This window comes from Sapajus apella, unplaced genomic scaffold (assembly GCF_009761245.1).
Source record: "Sapajus apella isolate SASKATOON/1434 unplaced genomic scaffold, GSC_monkey_1.0 scaffold72, whole genome shotgun sequence".
Taxonomy (NCBI): domain Eukaryota; kingdom Metazoa; phylum Chordata; class Mammalia; order Primates; family Cebidae; genus Sapajus; species Sapajus apella.
The window spans coordinates 10,318,397-10,343,509 of NW_022437012.1; the positions used below are offsets into that span (position 1 = coordinate 10,318,397).

The following is a 25,113-nucleotide window of genomic DNA, read 5'->3' on the forward strand; positions in this document are numbered from 1 at the left end:
GAGGGATTATTTTTAATGCTACTAGATTTTCTAGAGATTCTAATTAAGCAAGTAAAATCATGGGGGAAGGTAATTGTTACAAAGGATTCAGCTTTGAAAATGCCGGTTGAGAGTTGTGTGTACTTCTGTATATGCTGAGGGTTGAATAGGAGGGTAAAAGTGAAGTAGATGAACTCCTAGCATTCCTTTTTAACACTGCCCACTTAAGAGAAATTTATATCCTAAAGACATCTTCTAAGTTTTAAATTTAAATTTTCTTTTTAGAGCTAACACATGAGTTTCTACAAATATTGGAGAAAACACCTAGTAGGTTGAAGAAGATTCGAAACTGGAGGGTAAGAGAATTGACAGACAGAATGTCAGTCTGTCATTTATATAACATGTACCTAGCTAACCAGCTAACCATTTTGAATTGTTGTGATTAAATAATCTTTACAGTATTGCTGAATAATACAGTGTATCTCAAGTTACATATACTCACATATTCAACTACAGAGTCCAGGAGACTTTGCTAAAAAGCATGTTATATTTTTAAAAACATTTTTGCAGTGTTTATGACAGAAATAACCTCTTAATTTTACATATGGGGAAACTAAAGCCTAGACAAGTTAAATTACTTCCTCAAGTGCTAGGCTAGGATTTGACTTGTATCTAATTCTAAAGTTGGTGTTTTCAATTTTTTATAGTTTCCTTCTATACCTCTAAATAAGGCATTTATTTACTGGCGACATAAAACTGTGAACCCCAAGTCATTTTATTTCCATATGTTAAATATATAATGTTTTTAGTATATAACTTTTATAGGACAAGCAATTTGCATTAAATTATTTTGCTATATCACTGCTTCTTCTATGTTTTATTTTAATAGGCTAGTCAGGCAGCCGCTAAGAAACCAAAAGTAGATGGACAGGTATCAGAGACACCACTTCTTGGTTCATCTTTGGTCCAGAATTCCATCTTAGTAGATAGTGTCACTGGTGTGCCTACAAACCCAAGTTTTCAGAAACCATCTACATCAGCATTCCCTGCGCCAGTACCTCTAAATTCAGGAAATATTTCTGTTCAAGACAGCCATACATCTGATAATTTGTCAATGCTAGCAACAGGAATGCCAAGTACTTCATACAGTTTGTCATCACACCAGGAATGGCCTCAACATCAAGACTCAGCAAGGACAGAACAGATGTATTCACAGAAACAGGAGACATCTTTGTCTGGTAGCCAGTACAACATCAACTTCCAGCAGGGACCTTCTGTATCACTGCATTCAGGATTACATCACAGACCTGACAAAATTTCAGATCATTCTTCTAAGCAAGAATATACTCATAAAGCAGGGAGCAGTAAACACCATGGGCCAATTTCTGCTACTCCAGGAATAATTCCTCAGAAAATGTCTTTAGATAAATATAGAGAAAAGCGTAAACTAGAAACTCTTGATCTTGATGTAAGGGATCATTATATAGCTGCCCAGGTAGAACAGCAGCACAAACAAGGGCAGTCACAGGCAGCCAGCAGCAGTTCTGTAACTTCTCCCATTAAAATGAAAATACCCATTGCAAATACTGAAAAATACATGGCAGATAAAAAGGAAAAGAGTGGATCACTGAAATTACGGATTCCAATACCACCCACTGATAAAAGCGCCAGTAAAGAAGAACTGAAAATGAAAATAAAAGTTTCCTCTTCAGAAAGACACAGCTCTTCTGATGAAGGCAGTGGGAAGAGCAAGCATTCAAGCCCACATATTAGCAGAGACTATAAGGAGAAGCACAAGGAGCATCCCTCAAACCGCCACCACACCAGCAGTCACAAGCATTCCCACTCACATAGTGGCGGCGGCAGCGGTGGCAGTAAACACAGTGCTGATGGAATACCACCCACTGTTCTGAGGAGTCCTGTTGGCCTGAGCAGTGATGGCATTTCCTCTAGCTCCAGCTCTTCCAGGAAGAGGCTACATGTCAATGATGCATCCCACAACCACCACTCCAAAATGAGCAAAAGTTCCAAAAGTTCAGGTAGTTCATCTAGTTCTTCCTCCTCTGTTAAGCAGTATATATCCTCTCACAACTCTGTTTTTAACCATCCCTTACCCCCTCCTCCCCCTGTCACATACCAGGTGGGCTACGGACATCTCAGCACCCTCGTGAAACTGGACAAGAAGCCAGTGGAGACCAACGGTCCTGATGCCAATCACGAGTACAGTACAAGCAGCCAGCATATGGACTACAAAGACACATTCGACATGCTGGACTCGCTGTTAAGTGCCCAAGGAATGAACATGTAATAATTTGTTTAGGTCAATTTTTCCTTTACTTTTTTAGTTTAAAAATTGTTAGAATGGAAAAATTCCTCCTGATCTAGCAGTGGCAACACCTGCCGTTGCTGCCACTGCTTCAATATTTGTAAGTGCTGCTTTATTCTTCATTCTGAAAAGAAGAGATTATAGTAAACAAGTCTTTATCTCCACATATGATAGTGTTATAAATACTGTAAAAGCATGGAAGGTGCAAAACTCAGTATTTCTACAATTGCAGCTAAGAACATTAGGATGAATGGCTGGCTGCTTCTAGGAATATAAGATGCCTCAAGCATTCGTTATTTATGATTTGAATATTGTAGCTATTTTTTGTTGTTGTTGCTTGGCTTTTGAATGAGTGTAAATTGTTTTTTTTTTGTGTATTTATACTTGTATGTATGATTTGCATGTTTCAATGATAAAGGGATAAAACAGTATACTGACAACTGTTTACAAGAAAGTGGAGAAAAATGTACATACATTTTTGTATGTTTAGATATTACCATAAATACTCAGGATTGGAGCTGCTTGTAAGTATAACAATATACAGAATAACTTTATTTTATCTTGTCAGAGTCCATCACTAATCTAAAACAAAGGTGGCACTTTTTTATGTTAACCTTAAACTCTAGGCCTTACTGGAAGCCACTGATAGGGGACACTTCACTACCAGATGCATATGCAGTGCCACAGATGGTCATTTATACTGCGAGGCACTGAAATTTTGCCTTCAGAGGTTCTGACCAGATTGGCTGCTGAAATAGCCCCTAACTTTCTGAAGGCTTGAAGAGGAAAAAATAAAGTTTACATACTCTTGATGTGAAGTGCATTTAAATGTTTGTTGGCTTGTTGCAGTTCTATGAAACAGAGCTGTTAATAATGGTTATGTGGATTACTGTGATTAGAAAACTAAATTCACAATAACTTAACCTAGTAGAGATATAGTGAGTTGTTTCCTTTAAAGAATTTTACACTACATATTTTAACACTAAACAGGGATCACTTTTCCTTTAGCATTCAGAATGACACTATATTCTTAAATATACCCCTCCCCTGAAGTGTTTGTGTGTGATGCCATATTTCTTTTTCAGGTAAATGTAGTCTTCCTTATAAAACAAATTAAACCTATTCTCTCTCAATTCTTTTATATTCTAACAATAAATAAAAATGAAAAGAGCACTGACTGTGCATTATACCTGTATTTATAGTTTATGGTTATCAGGAAGCTCTGTAAGAAAGAAAAGGTCAGCCTCCCAGGCAAACCACGAGTGGAGGTTTTACATTTGTTTGCACATCTCCGTGTATTTCTGTTGAGGTAAAGTTTGCACAGTCATCTGACTTCTGATCAAACATTAGATTTTAAAACTTGTTTAGATTTTGTCTTAAACACCAGTAATATGGCTCTTGTTTATCAGCTAATCTTGAATTGATTCTGTGGTAAATCTTTGAGTTGTTGAGTACAATTGAGATGGGTTGGATTCAACCTCCGTTGAACTGAAAACTTAATTTCTTCTTTGTATGAATTATTTTTGTTACAAAGCCACTAATATGTGCACAATTGTAATTTTACTCAAGTATGTTGCAGTTGTAAATATTAGAGTTTAATCTTGTGCTCTACCTTTATTTAGCAATTACCTAATTTGCCAGTAGCTTTATAATTTTTAAAGATAATTGTTCATTATTTTGTCAATGTTATTTGAACTTGAGGTACTTAGGAGCCTCTTTGTGTAGGGACTGTGCCTAGGTAGCATGTCCTAACATTTGTTCTTGTCTTGCATAACTTTGGTAATCTTTGTCATTATATGTAACTTTGTTGCTCTGTATGGCAAAATATTGTATCCATAAACATGGCAATTTTGATACAGTTATACTTTTACAGCGGTACATAATCCAAGGACTAGTATAGAATTAAGCTGAGTGCAAGATGAGGGAGGGAAGGGTTTTCTTGGTAATTTAGATGTGAAACCTCTACAGAGCTATCATGTAAAAACTACGTAAGGTGGTTGTGCTACTGTATAATTGGGGTGATAATACCAGGAATTTTAATAAGATTTTGTAAAGACTATCCAGAAAAGTAGTGAACTTATTTTCAATAGACATAGAAAACAATGTGAATATTTAAGGTCTGTGACTATAGTTAAACTTCACTAAGAATTTGCAGAATTGTTTTGAGATGTGGGAATAAAGGTAATTTTGTTGAATCTTCATTGGTGCTAATGATGGACAGTTAAAAAGATAGCTAGTGTATATTGTTATGGGTCAGTACTTATTAGTACTTCCAAAATTGAATTTGAAATGCTATGTATTCACTTTTCACTCTGTAAATGTAATTCTTTACAATGACTTTATTTATTAAAGGGCAGCCAGTTGTCATTTTTACAGGATTGTGTGAGCTATTCAAACTCTTTAACCCCTGAACAGGATATTAAGCTTCCAAAATAATGATGGAGATAAATATGGAAATCCATTTTAAGTTTCATTTCCATTAAACAAAAACTCTTATAATTCATACTATCATGGATTTGCTTTATCCATCTTATTTGCGTAACAGTTCATCTGCCTGGTCCCATTAGGCTCTACCAAAGAAAAAGACTCTGATGAATGGACATTATTACTGTGAGTCTTCTTATAAATGGCCATAAATAAACCAAAATAGTATCATCAAATTTAGGTATGGAATTCCACATGTGCAAAGTACTGTTAAGGTGATAACATTTTTGATGAGATTTAAAAAAAAAAAACATTTGAAATATTAAAAAGCATTATCTTTAAACATCCTATAAAAGAGTGAGTCATTTTTAAGTTGTGTTTTCCCTAGATCACAGATTTGTTACCTTTACACAAAAGCACATTGCAAAGGCTTTACTTCTACCTCTTCCAGCTAGTTTTCCAGTATTAAGCTGTGCCCCCCTAAATATTTGCCTTAGCTATTTTAAAATATGGTATTTTCAGACCAAAGCAAATGGGTGTTTGTTCACTGAAACATTCTTAGAGGCCTACTTAACAAAACAGGCAGTAGCATCCTTTAGTGGTGAAACCTCAGTTTCTTAGTTGCAGGTATGTAAATATCAAAAAAAGTCCTGTTGTCAACCCTGGGTTTATCTTTGAAAGCAGTTCAATGTGCACCTTGGTCTTCCTCTTTGTGTGCTGATTCATCCTGGTTAAAGTTCTTATTCAGTCACCTAAAGGAAATTTCTAACAATGTATGGTTTCTTGAATGAGTGGCTGCTTATATTACTTTGTAGCAACAGATTGTATTATGTAGAATACCTAACTTCTGGCCTATCCTTTTTGAACTAGAAAAGACTAATTGAGGTCTGCTTCTGAGAACCAATATGAAATGTTTTCGGTAGCATCAGATACCCTTGCCTTAAAAGATTTCAAGCACATTTTCTTTTATATTTGAGAATTTAAATTGCTGACTTGTATTCCTTAAGCAACCTTAGAAATAAACCACTGCTTATATCTGCATGAATATTACGCACTTCATGAGTACACTTAGTTGATTAGATATTTCAGATTTTGCATCTACTATAGACCTGGGGACTTTTTTTAACATAACATCTTAGGAAGACAGTTCTCTCACGATACTACTCCATTTCCAGTTTTTATCCAAATGAAAAGCATACCTGCTTAAATTGTTAAGTGATTTTTAGGATGTCTTTGCTGAGAATATTTGGAGGCTCTTGTTAGGAAGAATCATTGATTATTTCTCCTGATTTCTGCTTCAGAGACTTTCTTGGGAGGCAGTAGGATTCAATGACTACCCAGATGGGGGATCAAAAAATCTCACACTTGAATTAAGTGAGTTCACAGGATAACAGGTGCTAATCTCATGTGCCCTAAGATGGGCTTATTTAGACAGGGATTTCTGCATTGGAAAAGCAGCACATTCTCCGGCCTTGGATACCAAGCTATGATACTAATGTGTTAATTTGAGGATCACATTCTGATAATAACAAATAAGTGAGCCATCTAATTGCTGTAAGCTGACATATATGGAACCAAAATCAAAGGTTTTATTTTAAATTTCGCTGGAACATCTCTTTTTAATAAATCCTGCCAGTGGGACTGAAAAGCTCAAACTATTTTCGGCCTAATACTATACATTCGTTTTCTACCCTGCAGTGTCGATTTGGGAACAGCCCGTTTTTGCCTCTGCCCCACCTTCTTTCTATAATTTACTGTTTACCTATTCTGCCTGACAGATTCCTTAAGTAGGTTGATAAGCAAGATACCTCGAAGATTGGCTAGGAGTAATTCTGTTCTCATATAGGCAACTTAACATTCACTGTGGAATCTATTAATCTCAAAATGTTGAGGCCTGTCTGATTTCCTTTATTTTCAAGTTCGGGGCGGAAACTCAAAACTCCCGAGCATTGTCACTTCAGGAGTTTGTTTAATTTGATTTGCCTATTGCTTAATAAGGAGTACATTCTTATTAAGTGATGAGTACATTCTTATTTTTAATGCATGTTTTTTTCGAGCAGCTTCATTTTATTAGAAAACTTCCTATGTACTCATTTGTTGTAAACAGTGATTGTGGGGTTTCATTTTCTGAATGTACTCAAAACTCCCAACAATTGAATAGGATGTTTGCTAATAGAAAATCTGAAACAGGAATATGTGTATATGGCATGAATTAGTCATTGACTTTTATCTATACAAGGAACTAATAAAATTTGTTTATTCACAACATAAGTCCAAGACTCTTAACATGTCTTAATGTGAATCAGAAGTAACTCTCAGGCGGGGTGCAGGGGCTCATGCCTGTAATCCCAGCACTTTGGGAGGCTAAGGTGGATGGATCACCCGAGGTCAGGAGTTGGAGACTAGCCTGGCCAACATGGAGAAACCCTGTCTCTACTAAAAATACAAAAATCAGCTGGGTGTGGTGGTGCATTCCTGTAATCCCAGCTACTTGGGAGGCTGAGGCAGGAGAATCTCTTGAACCCAGGAGGCAGAGGTTGCAGTGAGCCTGAGATTGCACCACTGTACTCCAGCCTGGGTGACAGAGCGAGACTTTCTCAACAGCAACAAAACGGAATTAACATTGAGTCCCAGGAAATGTGAGAAGATCTCTAGTATGATTGATTCTATCCAAGTAATTTCATGCATCATCAAGGAGTGCAGGCTTTGGGATCAGATGGTCCATGTTCTAGTCTCAGCCCTACCACTTCATAACAGAATGGCATTAGGTGAATTACTTGACCTCATGCTTTGATTTTCTTCCCTACAAAGTGTTAGTAGTAGTACCTGTTCATAGAGTTGTGTAAGGCTTAGACGGTCAAGGAAGGCTAGATAGAATAGATAGCATTAAAGAGAATCCTAATAGAGGGATAGATTTGGGATATTGGATGGAATGATGAAGGCCAATCCAGGTGTATAACTGGAACATATTAAACACTGCATCCCTACTGTGTCCAGAATTATTTTAAATTGTTCATTCTAATTTCTATTTTGGGGTTTTCTTGTCTAACCTCTTGCATGACTCCCATAAAAACCACAAAAATAATTATTATCTGAGAGGGAAACTATCCATTTAAATTTTTTTTATTTTTTGAGACAAGGTCTCACTCTCACCAAAGCGGAGTGCAGTGGCATCATTTTTGGCTTATTGTAGCCTCCGCTTCCCAGGCTCAAGCAATCATCCAACCTCAGCCTCCTGAGTAGCTGGGACTACAGGCGTGTGCCACCATGCCTGGCTATTTTTTTTAATTGCATTTTAGGTTTTGGGGTACATGTGAAGAACACGTAAGATTGTTGTGTAGGTACACACGTGGCAGTGTGGTTTGCTGCCTTCCTCCCCATCACCTATATCTGGCATTTCTCCCCATGTTATCCCTCCCCCACTCCCCCCCCCCCGCCGTCCCTCCCCCGTTTCCCCCCCACAGACCCCAGTATGTGATGCTCCCCTCCCTGTGTCCATGTGTTCTCATTGTTCAACACCCGCCTATGAGTGAGAACCATGCGGTGTTTGATTTTCTGTTCTTGTGTCAGTTTGCTGAGAATGATGGTTTCCAGGTTCATCCATGTCCCTAGAAAGGACACGAACTCATCATTTTTTCTTTTTTTCTTTGTCTGTAGAACAGGGTTTTGACATGCCCAGGGTGGGCTCAAGCCATCCACCCACCTCAGCCTGCAAAAGTGCTAGGATTACAGGTGTGAGCCACCACACCCAGCCCCTTCAAAGATATTTAATCATAAGCTGTTCTTTAGGTTGCTTGCCAACTTCCCTCCCCATCCCAACAATTTTCTTACACCTTCCACTTGAAAGAAGATGAAAGCTAATTGCAGTAACTTTGATAAAGTAGAATTAGGATAGAAAAGTCACTTATTTTAAAATACATTTTCAGACCAGGCATGGTGGCTCACACCTGTAATCCCAACACTGGGAGGCCAAGGCGGGCAGATCACCTGAGGTCAGGAGTTTGAAACCAACCTTGCCAACATGGTAAAACCCCATCTCTACTAAAAAATAGAAAAAAGCTGGGCATTGTGGTGCGTGCCTGTAATCCCAGCTACTTGGGAGGTGGAGGCAGGAGAATCACTTGAGACTGGGAGGCGGGGATTGCAGTGAGCCGAGATCACACCATTGCACTCTAGCCTGGGCAACAGAGCAAGACTCTGTCTCAAAATAATTTTTTTTTATTAAAAAAAATTAAAAGCCGGGCGCGGTGGCTCACGCCTGTAATCCCAACACTTTGGGAGGCTGAGGCAGGTGGATCACGAGGTCAAGAGATTGAGACCATCCTGGTCAACATGGTGAAACCCCGTCTCTACTAAAAATACAAAAAATCAGCTGGGCATGCTAGTGCGTGCCTGTAGTCCCAGTTACTCGGGAGGCTGAGGCAGGAGAATTGCCTGAACCCAGGAGGTGGAGGTTGCGGTGAGCCAAGATCGCGCCATTGCACTCCAGCCTGGGTAACAAGAGCGAAACTCCATCTCAAAAAAAAAAAAAAATTAAAAATAAAACATTTTTAGCTTAAATGTAACAAATATTTTTTTATATCACAGTAAGAGATTTGTCTCACTGGTGCTGATGCCAGTAAGGGCTTGTTCTATTAACATAAATTAGTTGGGTTTTAACTTTACAAAGTGAGTAATTCTAACCAAACTCATCCATGTCCATTGTTTATTCCTTCACCCTCACCCGCTGCACTTTTCAATATAAAATGAATTGTATGTTTTTGTTTTAGCTGTACCATATGGTCTGCCTATTTATTCCCCTCAGGACCACCTCCCAAAACAATGTAGGGCCTCACTGACAAAAGGTTCCTATCATATGGACATGAAATTAAGAGGCTTACTTAGATCTTTCAAATGTTCAGACACAGTTGAGGAGGTCGGTTTTCTTTAATCTTTCACATCAGCCTGTTAATGACTGCCTTATGGATGAATTCAGCCATGGATTTTCACAATGTTGTGATGTCCTGTCAATAGAAAAAGCATTATTCTCTATAAACTTCACAGTGTGATGGCATATACAACATTTTTTTAAACTTTATTACCAGTAGAGAGAGAGGCTGCTTACACCAGGGATTTTTAAATTAGCAGAATCACCTGGAAAGATTTTTTTAAATACAAGTTTTTGCATTTAAATAGCTGCTTTAAACTGAATTAATACTTGTAAGTGCTGCTCATATGAAGAATAAAGACGGCCTAGTACGTGACAGCAGGTAGCCTTTAGCTGCTCATTAAGCAGATTAAGTAGGTTATTATCTTGGAGCTACTCATTACACAGTGTATGACTAAAGTATGTTAAAGTTAAGGGGATGCTGTAAATCTACTTTTTAGAACTTGGGAGTTAAAATGTCTTTGGGCTTGGGCCCAGAGCATACAGGAATTTAGTACATAAATGAATTTTCAATGTGATTGAAAACTCAGGCTGTTGTGCCTGGTGAAAAGGGTGATGTCCATGGAAGAGAGGACTATATTACTGCTAGGTGAACAATGAAAAGCTTTTCACACCATTCAAGTACTCAAAATCAAGAACTGGACCGGTGCATCAGCATCGCAGTGGTATTTCACTGGACTCTGAGTAAAACTAGATGTGACTGATACCATTTATAAACCATAAGTTTGTGGGAGACATCAGGAAAGAGCTTTATGGGTGGCAAATCCCAACTCCCACCTTGAGTTGGATAGCCTTGAAAAAGCTAGCTCTGAAGCCTGCTCTTTATTTAATAAAGGGAGAAAGATGCTACCATCCCAATCAGCAGCCAGAATGAAATGATGTGCCTTTTTCTGCTAAGAGCTCAGTGAATGCTAGCCCTCCCAGCCCCAACCTACCTCCACTCCCAACCTCCTTTCAGACCCTCTTCAAAAGGAAGGAGCAGTAAGAACACATATGTGGACAATGATCATGAAGAGTGTAATTCCAAATAATTGGTCATATCTTAAACACAGTGAATAACAAAAACACAGAAGCTTTGAAGACCAAGCGTTGCCTATTGAAAATTTCAGCTTTTTTTTTTTTTTTTGAGATGGAGATTTTTGGGTTTTTTGGTTTTTTGTTTTTTGTTTATTTGAGGCGAAGTTTTGCTTTTGTTGCCCAGTCTGGAGTGCAGTGGCTCAGCCTCTGCCTCCTGGGTTCAAGTGATTCTCCTGCTTCAGCCTCCCGAGCAACTGGGATTACAGGCACATGCCATCACATCTGGCTAATTTTTTGTATTTTTAGTAGAAATGAGGTTTCATTATACTGTCCAGGCTGGTCTCAATTTCCTGACCTCAAGTGATCCACCCGCTTTGGCCTCCCAAAGTGCTGGGATTATAGGTGTGAGCCACCCCACCCAGCTTTTCCAAAATTGTGTTCAGCATCCTTATAACTCAGTAGAACAGGAGTAAACTTGTTAACACCAACTTCATGTGTCCATTACTGTGATCTCTATACACAGTATTAACAGGTCTTATTCTTTGCCCTTTCCCCATAAGGTTTAACAGGCTTGATTGTAAATAGTAAGTTGCTTTAAAATCCAATACAATATTCAGATTTGAAAGAATGCTGAAGATCCCTCCAAAATGGAAAAGAAATAAGCCCTACCCTTTCAAAATTATGTTGTTTCTGATCATGTTGAGATGCAAGTAAGTAAAATAAAGGACATATTTATCCCTTAATTTCTTTAAATATGAAAAAACAGTGTACAAATTTGAGAAAAGTTATACCTACAAAGACTCATCTAATGTTACATATTCCAAGTAAAAGCTGTTTTTACCTCACCTGGGCTGCATTTCACATTTATTTCATAAACACTAAAGCATCTTGGTCTTGACAAATCCGGATATTAGTACCGGAATACTCCTAGTTTGTAGTTGTGCCACCTTGAAATGATGGCAGCCAGTAAAAATATCTATGGCTATAGCTTGGAACAATAGATGACGGCCAGGTGCGGTGGCTCATGCCTGTAATCCCAACACTTTGGGAGGCCAAAGTGGGTGGATCATGAGGTCAAGAGTTCAAGACCAACCTGGTCAAGATGGTGAAACCTCATCTCTACTAAAACTACTGTACAAAAATTAGCTGGGTGTGGTGGCAGGTGCCTGTAATCCCAGCTATTCGGGAGGCTGAAACAGGAGAATCACTTGAACCTAGGAGCAGAGGTTGCAGTGAGCCAAGATCATGTCACTGCAGTCCAGCCTGGGTGACAGAGTGAGACTCCGCCTCAAAAAAATAAAAATAAAATAATAACAATAGGTACCAGTGAAGTTTGGTGAATGAGTGAGGTCAACAGCAATGGAAACCTTATCAAAAATGCTTAAGCCAGGCCGGGCGCGGTGGCTCACGCCTGTAATCCCAGCACTTTGGGAGGCCGAGGCGGGTGGATCACGAGGTCAAGAGATCAAGACCATCCTGGTCAACATGGTGAAACCCCGTCTCTACTAAAAACTACAAAAAATTAGCTGGGCATGGTGGCGCGTGCCTGTAATCCCAGCTACTCAGGAGGCTGAGGCAGGAGAATTGCCTGAACCCAGGAGGCGGAGGTTGCGGTGAGCCGAGATCGCGCCATTGCACTCCAGCCTGGGTAACAAGAGCGAAACTCCATCTCAAAAAAAAAAAAAAAAAAAAAAAAATGCTTAAGCCTGGCTGAGCACAGTGGCTCATGCCTGTAATCCCAGCACTTTGGGAGGCTGAGGCAGGTGGATCACTTGAGGTCAGGAGTTCAAGACCATCCTGGCCAACATGGTGAAAACCCGTCTCTACTAAAAATACAAAAATTAGCCAAGTGTGGTGGTGGGTGCCTGTAATCCCAGCTACTCAGGAGGCTGAGGCAGGAGAATTGCTTGAACCTAGGAGGTGGAGGTTGTTGCAGTGAGCTGAAATCATGCCACTGCACTCTAGCCTGGGTGATAGGGCAAGACTCAGTCAAAAAAAAAAAAATTGCTTAATCCACCAGCTTAAAATAGCTTGTAATACTATTATCTCATCCATGCTCACTTTTGTGAGGTCTACTAATGTTCTAGGTATGGCAGTATTTGAAAGTATTTAAAGGATGACCTCATCAGAGGTAACTATTCAGATGAAGTGAGCAAAGGTCTCTGGAAAAGTTTGTGTGTTGATTCATCCTTCCCTTATCAGACCTAGCTTTTGTCCTACCAACTGTTTCTGCATGTGGTAATGACCTGATTCACTCTGCAAATAGATGAAGAATTCAAATCACTACAAATAAGCTACAGGGAAAGCAGCCCAAGGTTTATGATGCCATCTTAACTAGCACAATTTCTTGGAGCCATCTGAGGAGTTCGGGGGCCCTCTGTTAATGAAATGCCAAGGCCCTCACCTCCTCCTATCAGGCCTTGAGCCTCCAAGAATCTTTAAGGGTTAGATTGCTGCCAAAGTAAACAGAATCTAAAATCTCTTTAACTTACCTTCCTGCCTTCCTCTAGTCTGCTTTGGAATAATTAAGTAAGCGTCTTTACTCACCAACCAAGAAAATATAAGTGGTTTTTACAATTTATTTTAAACTAACAACATTAAAATTGACAGGACAGGTGAAAAATAAAAGAAAATATCATACAAAGCAACAGAGAATGTAGTTCCTGGACAATCAAAACTGTAAACACTGAAATGTGTTTTGTTGTTATTAAGAAAATGTTTTCTGATACTGTGCGTAATCATGCCTAACACTTGAGGAGGCTAATTTATAACTAAAACTTTCAGTTAGTGACACCATAGGATCTGTTTAAACTGAGTTAGACTGAATTTCCAGTAGGGAAACAAAGATCCCTTAGCCATCATTCCCCCCAATTAAGCAATAAGGGACTATCTGCAGTGGAACTGGGAAGAAAGTCTTGATGTATATTCAGTGGCTCCTCTCCAAGAAGGAGTGCTTCAGGAGCTGGAGGGCAGAAGGTCGCTCATGCTGGTCCCTAAGAAGGGAAAAACATATTAGAAGCAGTAGCATCCAGTAATGAGAATGCTAATGAAATCTACTTAACTCAAATGCAAACTTTTAAAGATGGAAATACAACTTTTGGCCGGGCGCGGTGGCTCACGCCTGTAATCCCAGCACTTTGGGAGGCTGAGGTGGGCGGATCACCTGAGGTCGGGAGTTCAAGACCAGTCTGACCAATATGGTGCAACCCCATCTCTTAAAAAAAAAGAAAGGAAAAAAAGGAAATACAACTTCTGATAGTCAAACAGACGTGGGTTGAGTCCAGTCTCCAATTTTTAACTGTGTAACCTTAAGCAAGTGACTAAAACTCTCCTCATCAGTAAGATGGAAACAATAATACCTAACTCATTGGGAGAATTAAATAACATATACAACTTTTAAACAATAGCATCGTACTTGTTCGAAAAGTGGTAGCTTTTTTTTTTTTTTTCGAGACGGAGTTTCGCTCTTGTTACCCAGGCTGGAGTGCAATGGCGCGATCTCGGCTCACCACAACCTCCGCCTCCTGGGTTCAGGCAATTCTCCTGCCTCAGCCTCCTGAGTAGCTGGGATTACAGGCACACACCACCATGCCCAGCTAATTTTTTGTAGTTTTAGTAGAGACGGGGTTTCACCATGCTGACCAGGATGGTCTCGATCTCTTGACCTCGTGATCCACCCGCCTCGGCCTCCCAAAGTGCTGGGATTACAGGCTTGAGCCACCGTGCCCGGCAGTGGTAGCTATTGTAATTGAAAACTAGGCCCCATTGTCCATTGTACTTTTGTTCAATTTGTTTGTAGTATAATTTACATATGGCAAAATTCTCACTTACTTTGATTTAGAAGCATTAAAACCCAGAAATGAAAAGACTTTTAAAAATAGATTTTCAAATATGCTTTGGTGATTAATTGAAATAATTCCATTTTGGGCACTCCTGGATTAACATAAGATAAAGGGCGACAGTTGTTCAGTACTATTGTGGCATAGCTTTTTTCTTCAAGAAATTCAAAAGATTTGAGAAAGGTATCAGTCAATGAGCCAGTTAATGAACAAATGAGCTAATGAAATAGTCAATAATTAGCTGCAATGGCCTATTCCAGAGGCATTATTTTGGTTCAGTTGGCTATCTTTTGATTGTTTTTTCAGATGCATAAATATTTATTAAGGCTTTAACGAACAAGTAACTTCCCCTACCCGTCACATTGTGCAACCACTTTTTTTTATTGATAATAATGAGTTCATCATTTCTATGTGTCAGGAACATTTCTAGCTATTTGAAATACAGAATACATTGTTGTTAATGACAGTCACCCCGCTCTGTTATCAAACATTGGAACTTATTCCTTCTATCTAATTATATACCCATTAACCAACCTCTCTTCATCCTCTCTGCCCCCCCACATACACACCCTTCCCAGCCTCTGATCACTATCATTCTACCCTCTACCTCCATGAGATCAACTTTCGTAGCTCCCACATTAGAGTGAAAAGATGTGATGTTTGTCTTGCTGGACCTGGCTTATTTTACTTAAGATGATGAACTCCAGATCCATCTGTGTTGCTGAAAATGATAAGATTTCATTTTTTTTATGGCTGAGTAGCATTCTGTTGTGTATACCTACTACGTTTTCTTTATCCATTCATCTGTTGAGGGACAGTTAGGTGGATCCATACCTTTGCTATTGTGAATAGGGCTGCAATAAGCATGAGGACGCAGGTATCCCTTACATACAATAATGATTTTTCTTTCCTTTGGATAAATGCTCAGTAGGAGGATGGCTGGATCATATAGCAGGTAGTTCTATTTTTAGTTTTTTGAGAAGTCTCCATACTGTTTTCCATAATGGCTTTATTGATTTACACTCACATCCAACAGTACATGAGTCCCTTATCTATGCATTCTTGCCAGCATCTGTTATTTTTTTTTGTTTTTTCTTTTTCATTTTTCTTTTTTTAAAGACCAGCATCCTATCAAGCTGAAAGCCTCAGGGGCTGACAGTTTTCCAGGCTGAAGGCTTTTTTTTGTGTTTTTAATAGTAGCCATTTTAACTGGGATAAGATAGTATCTCTTTATGGTTCTAATTTGCATTTCCTTGTTTATTAGTGATGTTGAGCGTTTCTTCATACGCCTGTCGGCTATTTGTGTCTCCTTTAACTTTTTTTTTTTTTTTTTTTTTTTGAGACGGAGTTTCACTCATGTTATCCAGGCTGGAGTGCAATGGCGCGATCTCGGCTCACCGCAACCTCCGCCTCCTGGGTTCAGGCAATTCTCCTGCCTCAGCCTCCGGAGTAGCTGGGATTACAGGCACGCGCCACCATGCCCAGCTAATTTTTTGTATTTTTAGTAGAGACGGGGTTTCACCATGTTGACCAGGATGGTCTCGATCTCTTGACCTCGTGATCCACCCGCCTCGGCCTCCCAAAGTGCTGGGATTACAGGCTTGAGCCACCGCGCCCGGCTGTGTCTCCTTTAAAGATCTGTTTCTTGTTGAATGAACATTTTGCAAATATTTTCTCCCATTCAACAGGTTGTCTCTTCACTCTGTTGTTTCCCTTACCTTAAAGGCACAGGCAACAAAACCAAACCTAGACAAATGGAGCTATACATTAAAGAGCTTCTGCTCAAACCAATGCCCTGGAGTGTTTCTCTCGTGTTTTCTTCTAGTAGTTTTATAGTTTTGAGTCTTATGTTTAGGTATTTAATCAATTTTGAGTTGATTTTTGTATATGGTGAGATAGGGGTCTAACTTCATCATCTGCATATGAATATTCTATTTTCCCAGCACCATATATTGAAGAGGGTGTCAGTTTCCCAGTATATGTTCTTGGACCCTTTGTCAAAAACAAGTTGGTTTACATATGGGGATTTATTTCTGGATTCTCTATTCTTGGCTCTTTGAGCCCCTTTTTGGTTCCACACAGATTTTAGCATTGTTTCTTACGTATTTCTGTGGAAAATTACATTGGCATTTTGACAGAGGTTGCATTGACTCCATAGATGACTTTGGTTAGTATGATCATTTTAACGATACTGATTCTTGTGACCCATGAGCATTTGTTTGTGTCTTCAATTTTTTTCATCACTGTTTTGTAGTTTATTTCATCAGTGTTTTGTAGTTCTCCTTGCAGAGGTCTTTCACCTCCTTGGTTACATACATTCCCAGGTATTTTATCTTATTTTTATAGCCATTTTAAATGGAATTGCTTTCTTGATTTCTTTCTCAGCTACTTCAATGTTGGTATATAGAAACACTACTGATTTTTGTATGTTAATTTTGTATCCTGCAACTTTACTTAATCTTTATTGAATCGATCTGAGTGTTTTGGTGGAGTCTCAGGTTTTTCTAAATATAAGATCAAGTTATCTGCAAAGAAGCACAGTTTGACTTTCTCTTTTCCAGTTTGAATGTCTTTTATACTTTCTCTTGCCTAGTCACTCTGGCTAGGACTTCCAATACTGCGTTGAATAGGAGTGGTGAAAGTGGGCATCCTTGTCTTGTTCCAGTTCTAAGAAGAAAGGCTTTCACATTTTGCATATTCTATATGATGTTAGCTGTGGGTTTGTCATCATGTATAGTCTATTATATTGAGGTATGTTCTTTCTATGCCTAGTTTGTTGATAGTTTTTATCATGAAGGAATGTTGAATTTTAGAAAATGCCTTTTCTATTTTTATTGAGATGGTCATATTGTTTCTGTCCTCCATTCTGTTAATATGATGTATCATGCTTATCGATTTGTGTGTGTTGAACCATCGTTGCATCACTAGCATAAAACTCACTTGATTATGGCATATTAACTTTTTGATGTGCTGTTGGGTTAGATTTGCTAGTATTTTATTCAGGAATTTTGTATCTGTGTTCATCAAGGATATTGGCCTATAGTTTTCTTTTTGTGTGTGTGGTTTTTGCATCCTTGTCTGGTTTTGGTATCAGGGTAATTCTGGCTTCATAGAATTAGTTAGGGAGAATTCCTTCCTTCTCAATTTTTTGAAATAGTTGGAGGATAACTGGCGTTAGTTCTTCCTTATGAGTTTGATAGAATATGGCAGCGAAGCCATCCAGTCCTGGGCTTTTCTTTGTTGGGAGACATTTTATTACTGATTCAATCTCATTGCTCATTATTGGTCTGTTCAGGTTCTCTATTTCTTCCTGATTCAATCTTGTATGCGTCCAGGCATTTATCCATTTCCTCTCGGTTTTCCAGTTTGTTAGCTTATAGTTGTTCATAATGGTCGCTGATGGGTTTTTTCATTTCTGTGGTATTAGTTGCTATGTCTCCTTCTTTGTTTCTGATTTTTATTTGAGTCATCTCTCTTTTTCTTTCTTGGTTAGTCTGGCTAGCTTTTTTTTCTAAAAAATATGGAACGCTTCATGAATTTGCGTGTCATCCTTGCGCAAGGGCCATGCTAATCTTCTCTGTATCGTTCCAATTTTAGTATATGTGCTGCCGAAGCGAGCACAATTTTGTTTTTTTTAAACCAACTTCTCATTTCACTGATCCTTCGTATTTTTTCTCTATTTCATTTAGTACTACTCTGATCTTTATTATTTTTCTATTAATTTTTTTAATTTAATTTTTATTTTTTGTCGGTACATAGTAGGTGTATGTATTTATGGGGCACATGAGATGTTTTGGTACAGGCATCCAATGTCAAATAATCACACCATGGAGAATGGGGCATCCATTCTCTCAAGCACTAATCCTTTGTGTTATGAACAATCCAATTACACTCTTTTAGTTATTTTAAACTGTACAATTAAGTTATTAATGACTATTGTCTCCCTGATGTGCTATCAAATAGTAGGTCTTATTCATTCAATCTAACTTTTTTTTTTTATTCCTTCCCTACCTGCTCCACCCCTACCCTTCTACTATCATTTCCAGCCTCTGGTAATCATCCTTCTACTCTATGTTCATGAATTTAATTGTTTTCATTTTTAGATCCCACACATAAGTGAGGACATGCAATGTTTGTCTTTCTGAGCCTGGCGTATTTCACTTAACTTAATCTGATATTTATTTCTTTTATTCTACTAATTTGGGGTTTGGTTTGTTCTCTTTTTCTTCTATTTCCTTGATTATTTATTTAAATTTTTATACTCTTTTTCAAGACAGGGCCTTGCTCTGTCACCCCAGCTGCAATGCAGTGGTGTGATCATGGCTCACTGCAGCTTTGAACTCTTGGGTTCAAGCAATCCTCCCACCTCAGCCTCCCAAGTAACCCAGCTAATTTTTTTTTTTTTTTTTTTTTTTTTTTTTTTTTTTTTTGAGACGGAGTTTCACTCATGTTACCCAGGCTGGAGTGCTATGGCGCGATCTCGGCTCACCGCAACCTCCGCCTCCCGGGTTCAGGCAATTCTCCTGCCTCAGCCTCCTGAGTAGCTGGGATTACAGGCACGCGCCACCATGCCCAGCTAATTTTTTGTATTTTTAGTAGAGACAGGGTTTCACCATGTTGACCAGGATGGTCTCGATCTCTTGACCTCGTGATCCACCCGCCTCGGCCTCCCAAAGTGCTGGGATTACAGGCTTGAGCCACCGCACCCGGCCTCCTAATTTTTTTTTTTTAAAGACAAGGTCTCACTTTGCTGCTCAGGATGGTCTTGAACCCTTGGGTTCAAGTGATCCTCTCACCTTGGCCTCCTACAGTGTAGGGATTACAAGTGTGAGACACCATGTCAAGTCAATCTTCATATATTTTTGATGTAGCCTTTTATTGCTGTAAACTTCCCTCTAAGCATTACTTTGCTATGTCACATAGATTTGGGTATGTTGTGTTTTGATTTTCCTTTGTTTTGAGAAATTTTTAAATTTTCTTCTTAATTTCTTCCTTGACCTGATGGTCATTCAGTACTATGTTGTTTAGTTTCCATGTATTTATACAGTTTTCAAAGTTCCTCTTGTTATTGATTTCTAGTTTTATTCCATTGTGGCTGAAAAAATACTTGGTATGATTTTGATTTTTAAAAAATTGTTGAAACTTGTTTGGCAGCCTAATATGGCCTATCCTGGAAAATGTCCCATGTATTAATCGGAATATTTATTCTGCAGTTGTTGGATAAAATATTCTGTAGGTATCTGTTGTGTCTGCTTGGTTTAATGTGCAATTTAAATCTAGTGTTTCTCTGTTGATTTTTTGTCTAGATAATCTCTTCAATGTTGAGAGTGGGGTGTTGAAGTCCCTATCTATGATTGTATTAGAGTCTATCTCTCTCTTTAGACCTAATAATATCTGCTTTATATATCTGGGTGCTCTGAAGTATGGTACATATATATTTAGAAGTGTTAAATCCTCTGATGTAGCATCAGAAGTGGTACATCTTCTGGGTGAATTTATCTCTTTATCATTATATAGTGACTTTGTCTCTTTTTATGGTTTTTGACATGAAGTGTGTTTGATATGAATATAGCTATTCATGCTCTCTATTGGTTTCTAGTTGCATGAACTGTCTTTTTCCATCCTTTCACTTTTAGTCTATGTGTGTCTTTACAAGTAAAGAGAGTTTCTTGAAGGCAGCATATTTTTGGGTTTTAAAAAAAATCTACTCAGCCATTTTAATTGGAAATTTCTAATCCATTTATGTTCAAGGTTATTATTGATATGTGATGACTTATTCCCGTCATTTTGTTAACTGTTTCTGGTTGTTTTTGTTTCTTTCTTTCTCTCTTGTTATCATTGTGGTTTGCTGGTTTTCTGTAGTGTTAACATTTAAGCCCTTTCTCTGCCTCTTTTGCGTGGTTTGCTCTACCAGTGAGCCAGTGAGTTTTACACTTTCATATGTTTTCATGATAGATATGACCTCTCACTTCCAGGTATAGGACTCTCTTAAGCATTTCTCGTAGGGCCACTAACGGTGATGAAGTCTCTCAGTTTTTACATGTCTGTGAAACACTTTCTTCTTCATTTTTGAAAGATAACTTTGCTGGGTATTTTTGGCTGAAAGCTTTGTTTTTGTTTTTATCCCTTTCAAAACTTTTAACATATCATCCCATTCTCTCCTGGCCTGAAAGGTTTCTGCTGATAAATCCACTGTTAGTCTGATGGGGGTTCTTTTACACGTTATTAGATGCTTTTCTTTTGCTGTTTTTAGAATTTTCTTTGTCTTTGACTTTTGACAGTTTGACTGTAATGTACATAGAGAAGAACTTCTAGGTTTTATCTATTTGTGGATCTCTTAGCTTCCTGTATCTAAATGTCTAAATCTCTTGCTAGACCTGGGAAGATTTCAGCTATTATTTCTTTATTTTATTATTTTTTTAAAATTTTATCATATATATATGTGTATACATATATGTATATATATGTGTGTGTGTGTGTGTATATATATACATATATATATATATATATATATATTTTTTTTTTTTTAAGTAGAGATGGAATTTCACTATCTTGGCCAGGCTGGTCTCGAACTCCTGACCTCATGTGATTCACCCACCTTGGCCTTCCAAAGTGCTGGAATTACAAGTGTGAGCCACCGCACCCGGCCTATTATTTAAGTAGATCTTCCATACTGTTGGTCTTCTCTTCACCTTCTGGAACAACCAAAATTGTACATTTGGTCCATTTATAGTTTTCCACATGACATGTAGGCTTGGTTTGCTTTTTTTTTTTTCTTTATTTTTGTCTGAATGGGTTATTTCAAAAGATCTGTATTCAAGTTCTGAGATTCTTTCTCCTGCTTGATGTAGTCTATTGTTGAAGCTCTTGAATGAATTTGCACATGTGGTGTAACAGTCACTTCTTTTAATTTTTTGGATTGGCTTTCATAGGGGAAGACTTTTTCTTGAAGATGTATCTATGGTGTTGATTGGATAGGATGCTTTGGCTTTGATTCTGGGTGTATGCAGTAGTGTGGTCTTGGTATGATTTTTTCAGCTGTAAACAATGCCAGTGCTGTCTGTAATTTCCTCAGTGGCCTAGTCTATGATTGTTAGTGGAATCTGTGGTGAGGTTTTGCTGGAGACTGGCATGCCAGGTGGGCCAGTCCTCTAGCCTGAGTGGTAGCAGTGGTGTGTCAAACATGCCTCTCTTTGGGCCCCTGGGTAGCATACATGGGCACTAGTCTTAGTGGGTCCAAATGGGCCAATTCTTGGGCCTCCAAGGCTTGCTCAGGTCCTGGCAGTGGCAGTGGTGGGCTGGGGGTGGATAGGTCCTTAGACTTCTGGGGAGCATGCATGGCATGGGCAATGGCAATAGTGGTAGTGGGATAACATGTGGGCTCCATAGCAGCAGACACTGGTGTTAGTAGCAGCTGCAGTGGGCTGGATGGGCCAGTCCTCGGGCTCTTAAGAGGAATGTACAGATATCAGCAGTGATAGAGCAGAGAATCCCCAGGCCCCAAGCAGTGTGCTCAGACACCAGCGGGGTTGCTGTGCCAGGCTTGGTTGGCCTTTCCTCAGGCCCTCTAGTGGTACACTCAGGTAGTAGCAGTGGTGGGCAGGGTGTGGTGATCCCCAGGGGCCTGGCGTGATGATTGGGTGGCTGTAGCTATGGTGGTGGTAGGCAAGGGGAGCCTGTCCTTACGGCACGTGAAAGTGTGCTATAGCCCTGCTACTGGTGGGAGCAGGGCTGCTGTCAGTGGCAGCAGCTTCAGGCAGGTGGCTCTCAGGCTCCAGGAAGCTCATGGTTTGGTTTCTGGTGGTGGCAGCAGCTACAGCCAGGAAAGCCAGTCCTCACGACACATGCAAATGTGCTGCAACCCTGTTGCTGAAGCAGGTAGGGTCACTGCCAGTGGCACACACTTCAGCCTAAGTAGAGGCTGCAGTGGACAGCAGCAGAGCCTGTCCTCGGAGCATGTGTGTGGCAGCCCTGCTGCTAGAAAGGCTGGGGTTGCTGTCTGTTACAGCCATCTAGAGTAGGCAGTTCTCAGGCTCTGGGGTCACATGCTTTGCCTTCCTTTGTCCCAGAAGCCGCTTCCCCGGTGCACTGCACTGTTGTTTCTAGGGTGCAGGACACCTTGTGTGCTACAATGCTGGGGATCTGGCCACTCCACTGGGTACAACTGGCATCACACTGCTGTAGCCCTCCAAGTAAACAGAAGAAAATGTAAGTTGGGTTCCAGGGATGTGGAGTTGCAGGGGCTGCTGAGCCACAGGGCAGGTTGGAGTTTGGTGTGGGCTGGACTCTCAAAATGGTGCCAGGCGTTAGCTGCTGAGGACTCAGGGATGTGTGGGACCTGGTTTGACCTCCCTCTCTGGAGCAATGCTGTCACATGGTTTCCAGGCAATCCACATGCTAGTCTCAGTGTCTGCAAGGACTAACATGTTCTCCCATGGCTAGGACTGCAGGAGTTCACTGTGAGAATGTGGACCACTGGGGATCTCTCACCGTTTCCCCACACTGGGGAGCCTCTCTGGCCTCTCGGCCAATCTCAACCAAACTGGCTGCCTTGCTTCCCTTTTCTTCCATGTCTCAGGTGTTTCCTGTCATTTCTCTGTTGATATCTAGTGTCCTCTCTTAGATGCTGTATTTGAAATGTGGTTATCTACTTGCCATTTTAGTTCTTTGTGGAGGAAGCAAGTCCCAGATGCCTCTAGTCAGCCATCTTGAAGCCCCTCCTTTTTTTGATAATTTTGAAAGCAAAAGGGCCACCAGATCATTTTCCAGGTGAAAATGGAAAATAAATACTTTTAAAAGTATTTTATTTTGTGTAAAAGTTTTATATTTTGTATCATTTCAAAAGTAAAAACAAAAACAAAAATCTGCAGGGTGCGGTGACTCACGCCTGTAATCCCAGCACTTTGGGAGGCCGAGGTGGGCGAATCACGAAGTCCAGAGTTGGAGACCAGCCTGGCCAACATGGTGAAACCCTGTCTCTACTAAAAAATACAAAAAAATCAGCTGGGAGCAGTGGCAGGTGCCTGTAGTCCCAGCTGCTCAGGAGGCTGAGGCAGGAGAATTGCTTGAATCCAAGAGGCAGAGGTTGCAGTGAGATGAGAGCGTGCCACTGCACTCCAGCCTGGGTGACAGAGCAAGACTCCATCTCAAAAAAAAAAAAATTATTTCACCATCTGGAGGCACTTTATCCTGCTTTCAAAATATGCATAAATCTCTCCCTTAAAAAATAAAAAAATTCTGTCCTTGAACTGGATACCATTTCTAGCTACCACTGTCGCACCCCCCAACTTTTTTTTTTTTTTTTTTGAGACAGGATCTCATTCTGTTGCCCAGGCTAGAGTGCAGTGGCATGGTCACGGCTCACTGTGGTCTCAACCTCTCAGGCTTCAGTAGTCCTCCCCCTCAGCCTTCTGAGTAGCTGGGACTACAGGCATACACCACCATGCCTTGCCAATTTTTAAATTTTTTGTAGGGACAAAGTCTCTACAAAATGTTTGTTGTCCAGGCTGATCTTAAACTACTGAGCTCAATGTTATCCTGCCTCAGCCTCCCAAAGTGCTGGGATTACAAGAGCAGGCTACTGTGCCTGGCCCATCCCATTTTAAAAATTGCTGCCAAATGTCGCTAACAGGACTAAGCTCAGTGGCTTTCTCCCAGTATTCTTAACCATTTGGCCCATTCCTCTATAGAAATTGCCCTCTCTTGAAAGTAACCAAATTTAATGAGCTCATCCTTTTTGTCATTTCTGTAGCACTTGAAATATTCACTACTTCCTCCTACCTGAAACTCTCTCTGCTTAGATTTATGGGAAACTCTGTCCCCTTGTTTCTTCTTACACCTTGGGGCAACTCCTCTCCCTTCCTCCCTCCCTACCTCCCTTTTTCCCTTCCCTTCTCCAGTTATGTACTAGACTTGATGCCATGCATTTCTGTTAGCTTCCTTTTCTTTTCTTTTTTTTTTTTTGAGACAGAGTTTTACTCTTGTTGTTCAGGCTGGAGTGCAATGGCATAATCTCGGCTCACTGCAACCTCTGCCTCTCAGGTTCAAGCGATTTTCCTGCCTCAGCCTTCCGGGTAGCTGAGATTACAGGCATGTGCCACCATACCCGGCTAATTTTTGTATTTTTAGTAGAGATGGGGGTTCTCCATGTTGGTTAGGCTAGTCTCGAACTCCTGATCTCAGGTGATCCACCCACCTCGGCCTCCCAAAGTGCTGGGATTACAGACGTGAGCCACCACGCCAGCCACATTTTTCTGTTAGCTTCCATTGTGAGCATTTTCTTGAACTCCTGACCTCAGGTGATCCACCCGCCTCGGCCTCCCAAAGTGCTAGAATTACAGGCATGAGCCACTGCGCCCGGCCCATTGTGAGCATTTTCAAAAATATTTTCCTTAGCCCCATAATTTTTTTTTATGACTACAGCTATCAGCCTTATAATGACTTTTTTTTTTTTTAGAGACAGGGTCTCGCTGTGTCCCTCAGGCTGGAGTACAATGGCGCTATCTCGGCCCACTGCAGCCTCAACTTCCGGGGTCAAGCAATCCTCTCATCCTCTCACCCCAGCCTCCTGAGTAGCTGGGACTACAGGCATGCACCACCAT

General features: G+C 40.0%; 2 protein-coding genes and 1 non-coding gene across 9 annotated transcripts in view; 1 reads left to right on the top strand and 2 right to left on the bottom strand.

The window, feature by feature from the left end:
- Positions 1–7,000, top strand: part of CCNT2 (cyclin T2) — a 44,202-nt gene extending 37,202 nt beyond the window's left edge. For 3 of the 4 annotated variants that reach the window (XM_032250682.1, XM_032250684.1, XM_032250685.1), the window contains 2 exons: positions 265–335; positions 869–7,000. In XM_032250682.1, the coding sequence (XP_032106573.1) occupies positions 265–335; positions 869–2,287 (1,490 nt within the window). In that variant the 3' untranslated portion in view covers positions 2,288–7,000. The remainder of the gene's footprint in view (positions 1–264; positions 336–868) is intronic. The other variant, XM_032250683.1, reaches the window with a different exon arrangement.
- A 6,234-nt stretch (positions 7,001–13,234) lies between these two features.
- Positions 13,235–25,113, bottom strand: part of MAP3K19 (mitogen-activated protein kinase kinase kinase 19) — an 80,851-nt gene continuing 68,972 nt past the window's right edge. For 2 of the 4 annotated variants that reach the window (XM_032250679.1, XM_032250676.1), the window contains one exon: positions 13,235–13,666. In XM_032250679.1, the coding sequence (XP_032106570.1) occupies positions 13,655–13,666 (12 nt within the window). In that variant the 3' untranslated portion in view covers positions 13,235–13,654. The remainder of the gene's footprint in view (positions 13,667–25,113) is intronic. The other 2 variants (XM_032250681.1, XM_032250678.1) reach the window with 1 other exon arrangement.
- Positions 18,027–18,133, bottom strand: LOC116531817. Its single transcript, XR_004260600.1, has one exon. It is a non-coding gene; the product is annotated as a U6 spliceosomal RNA (small nuclear RNA).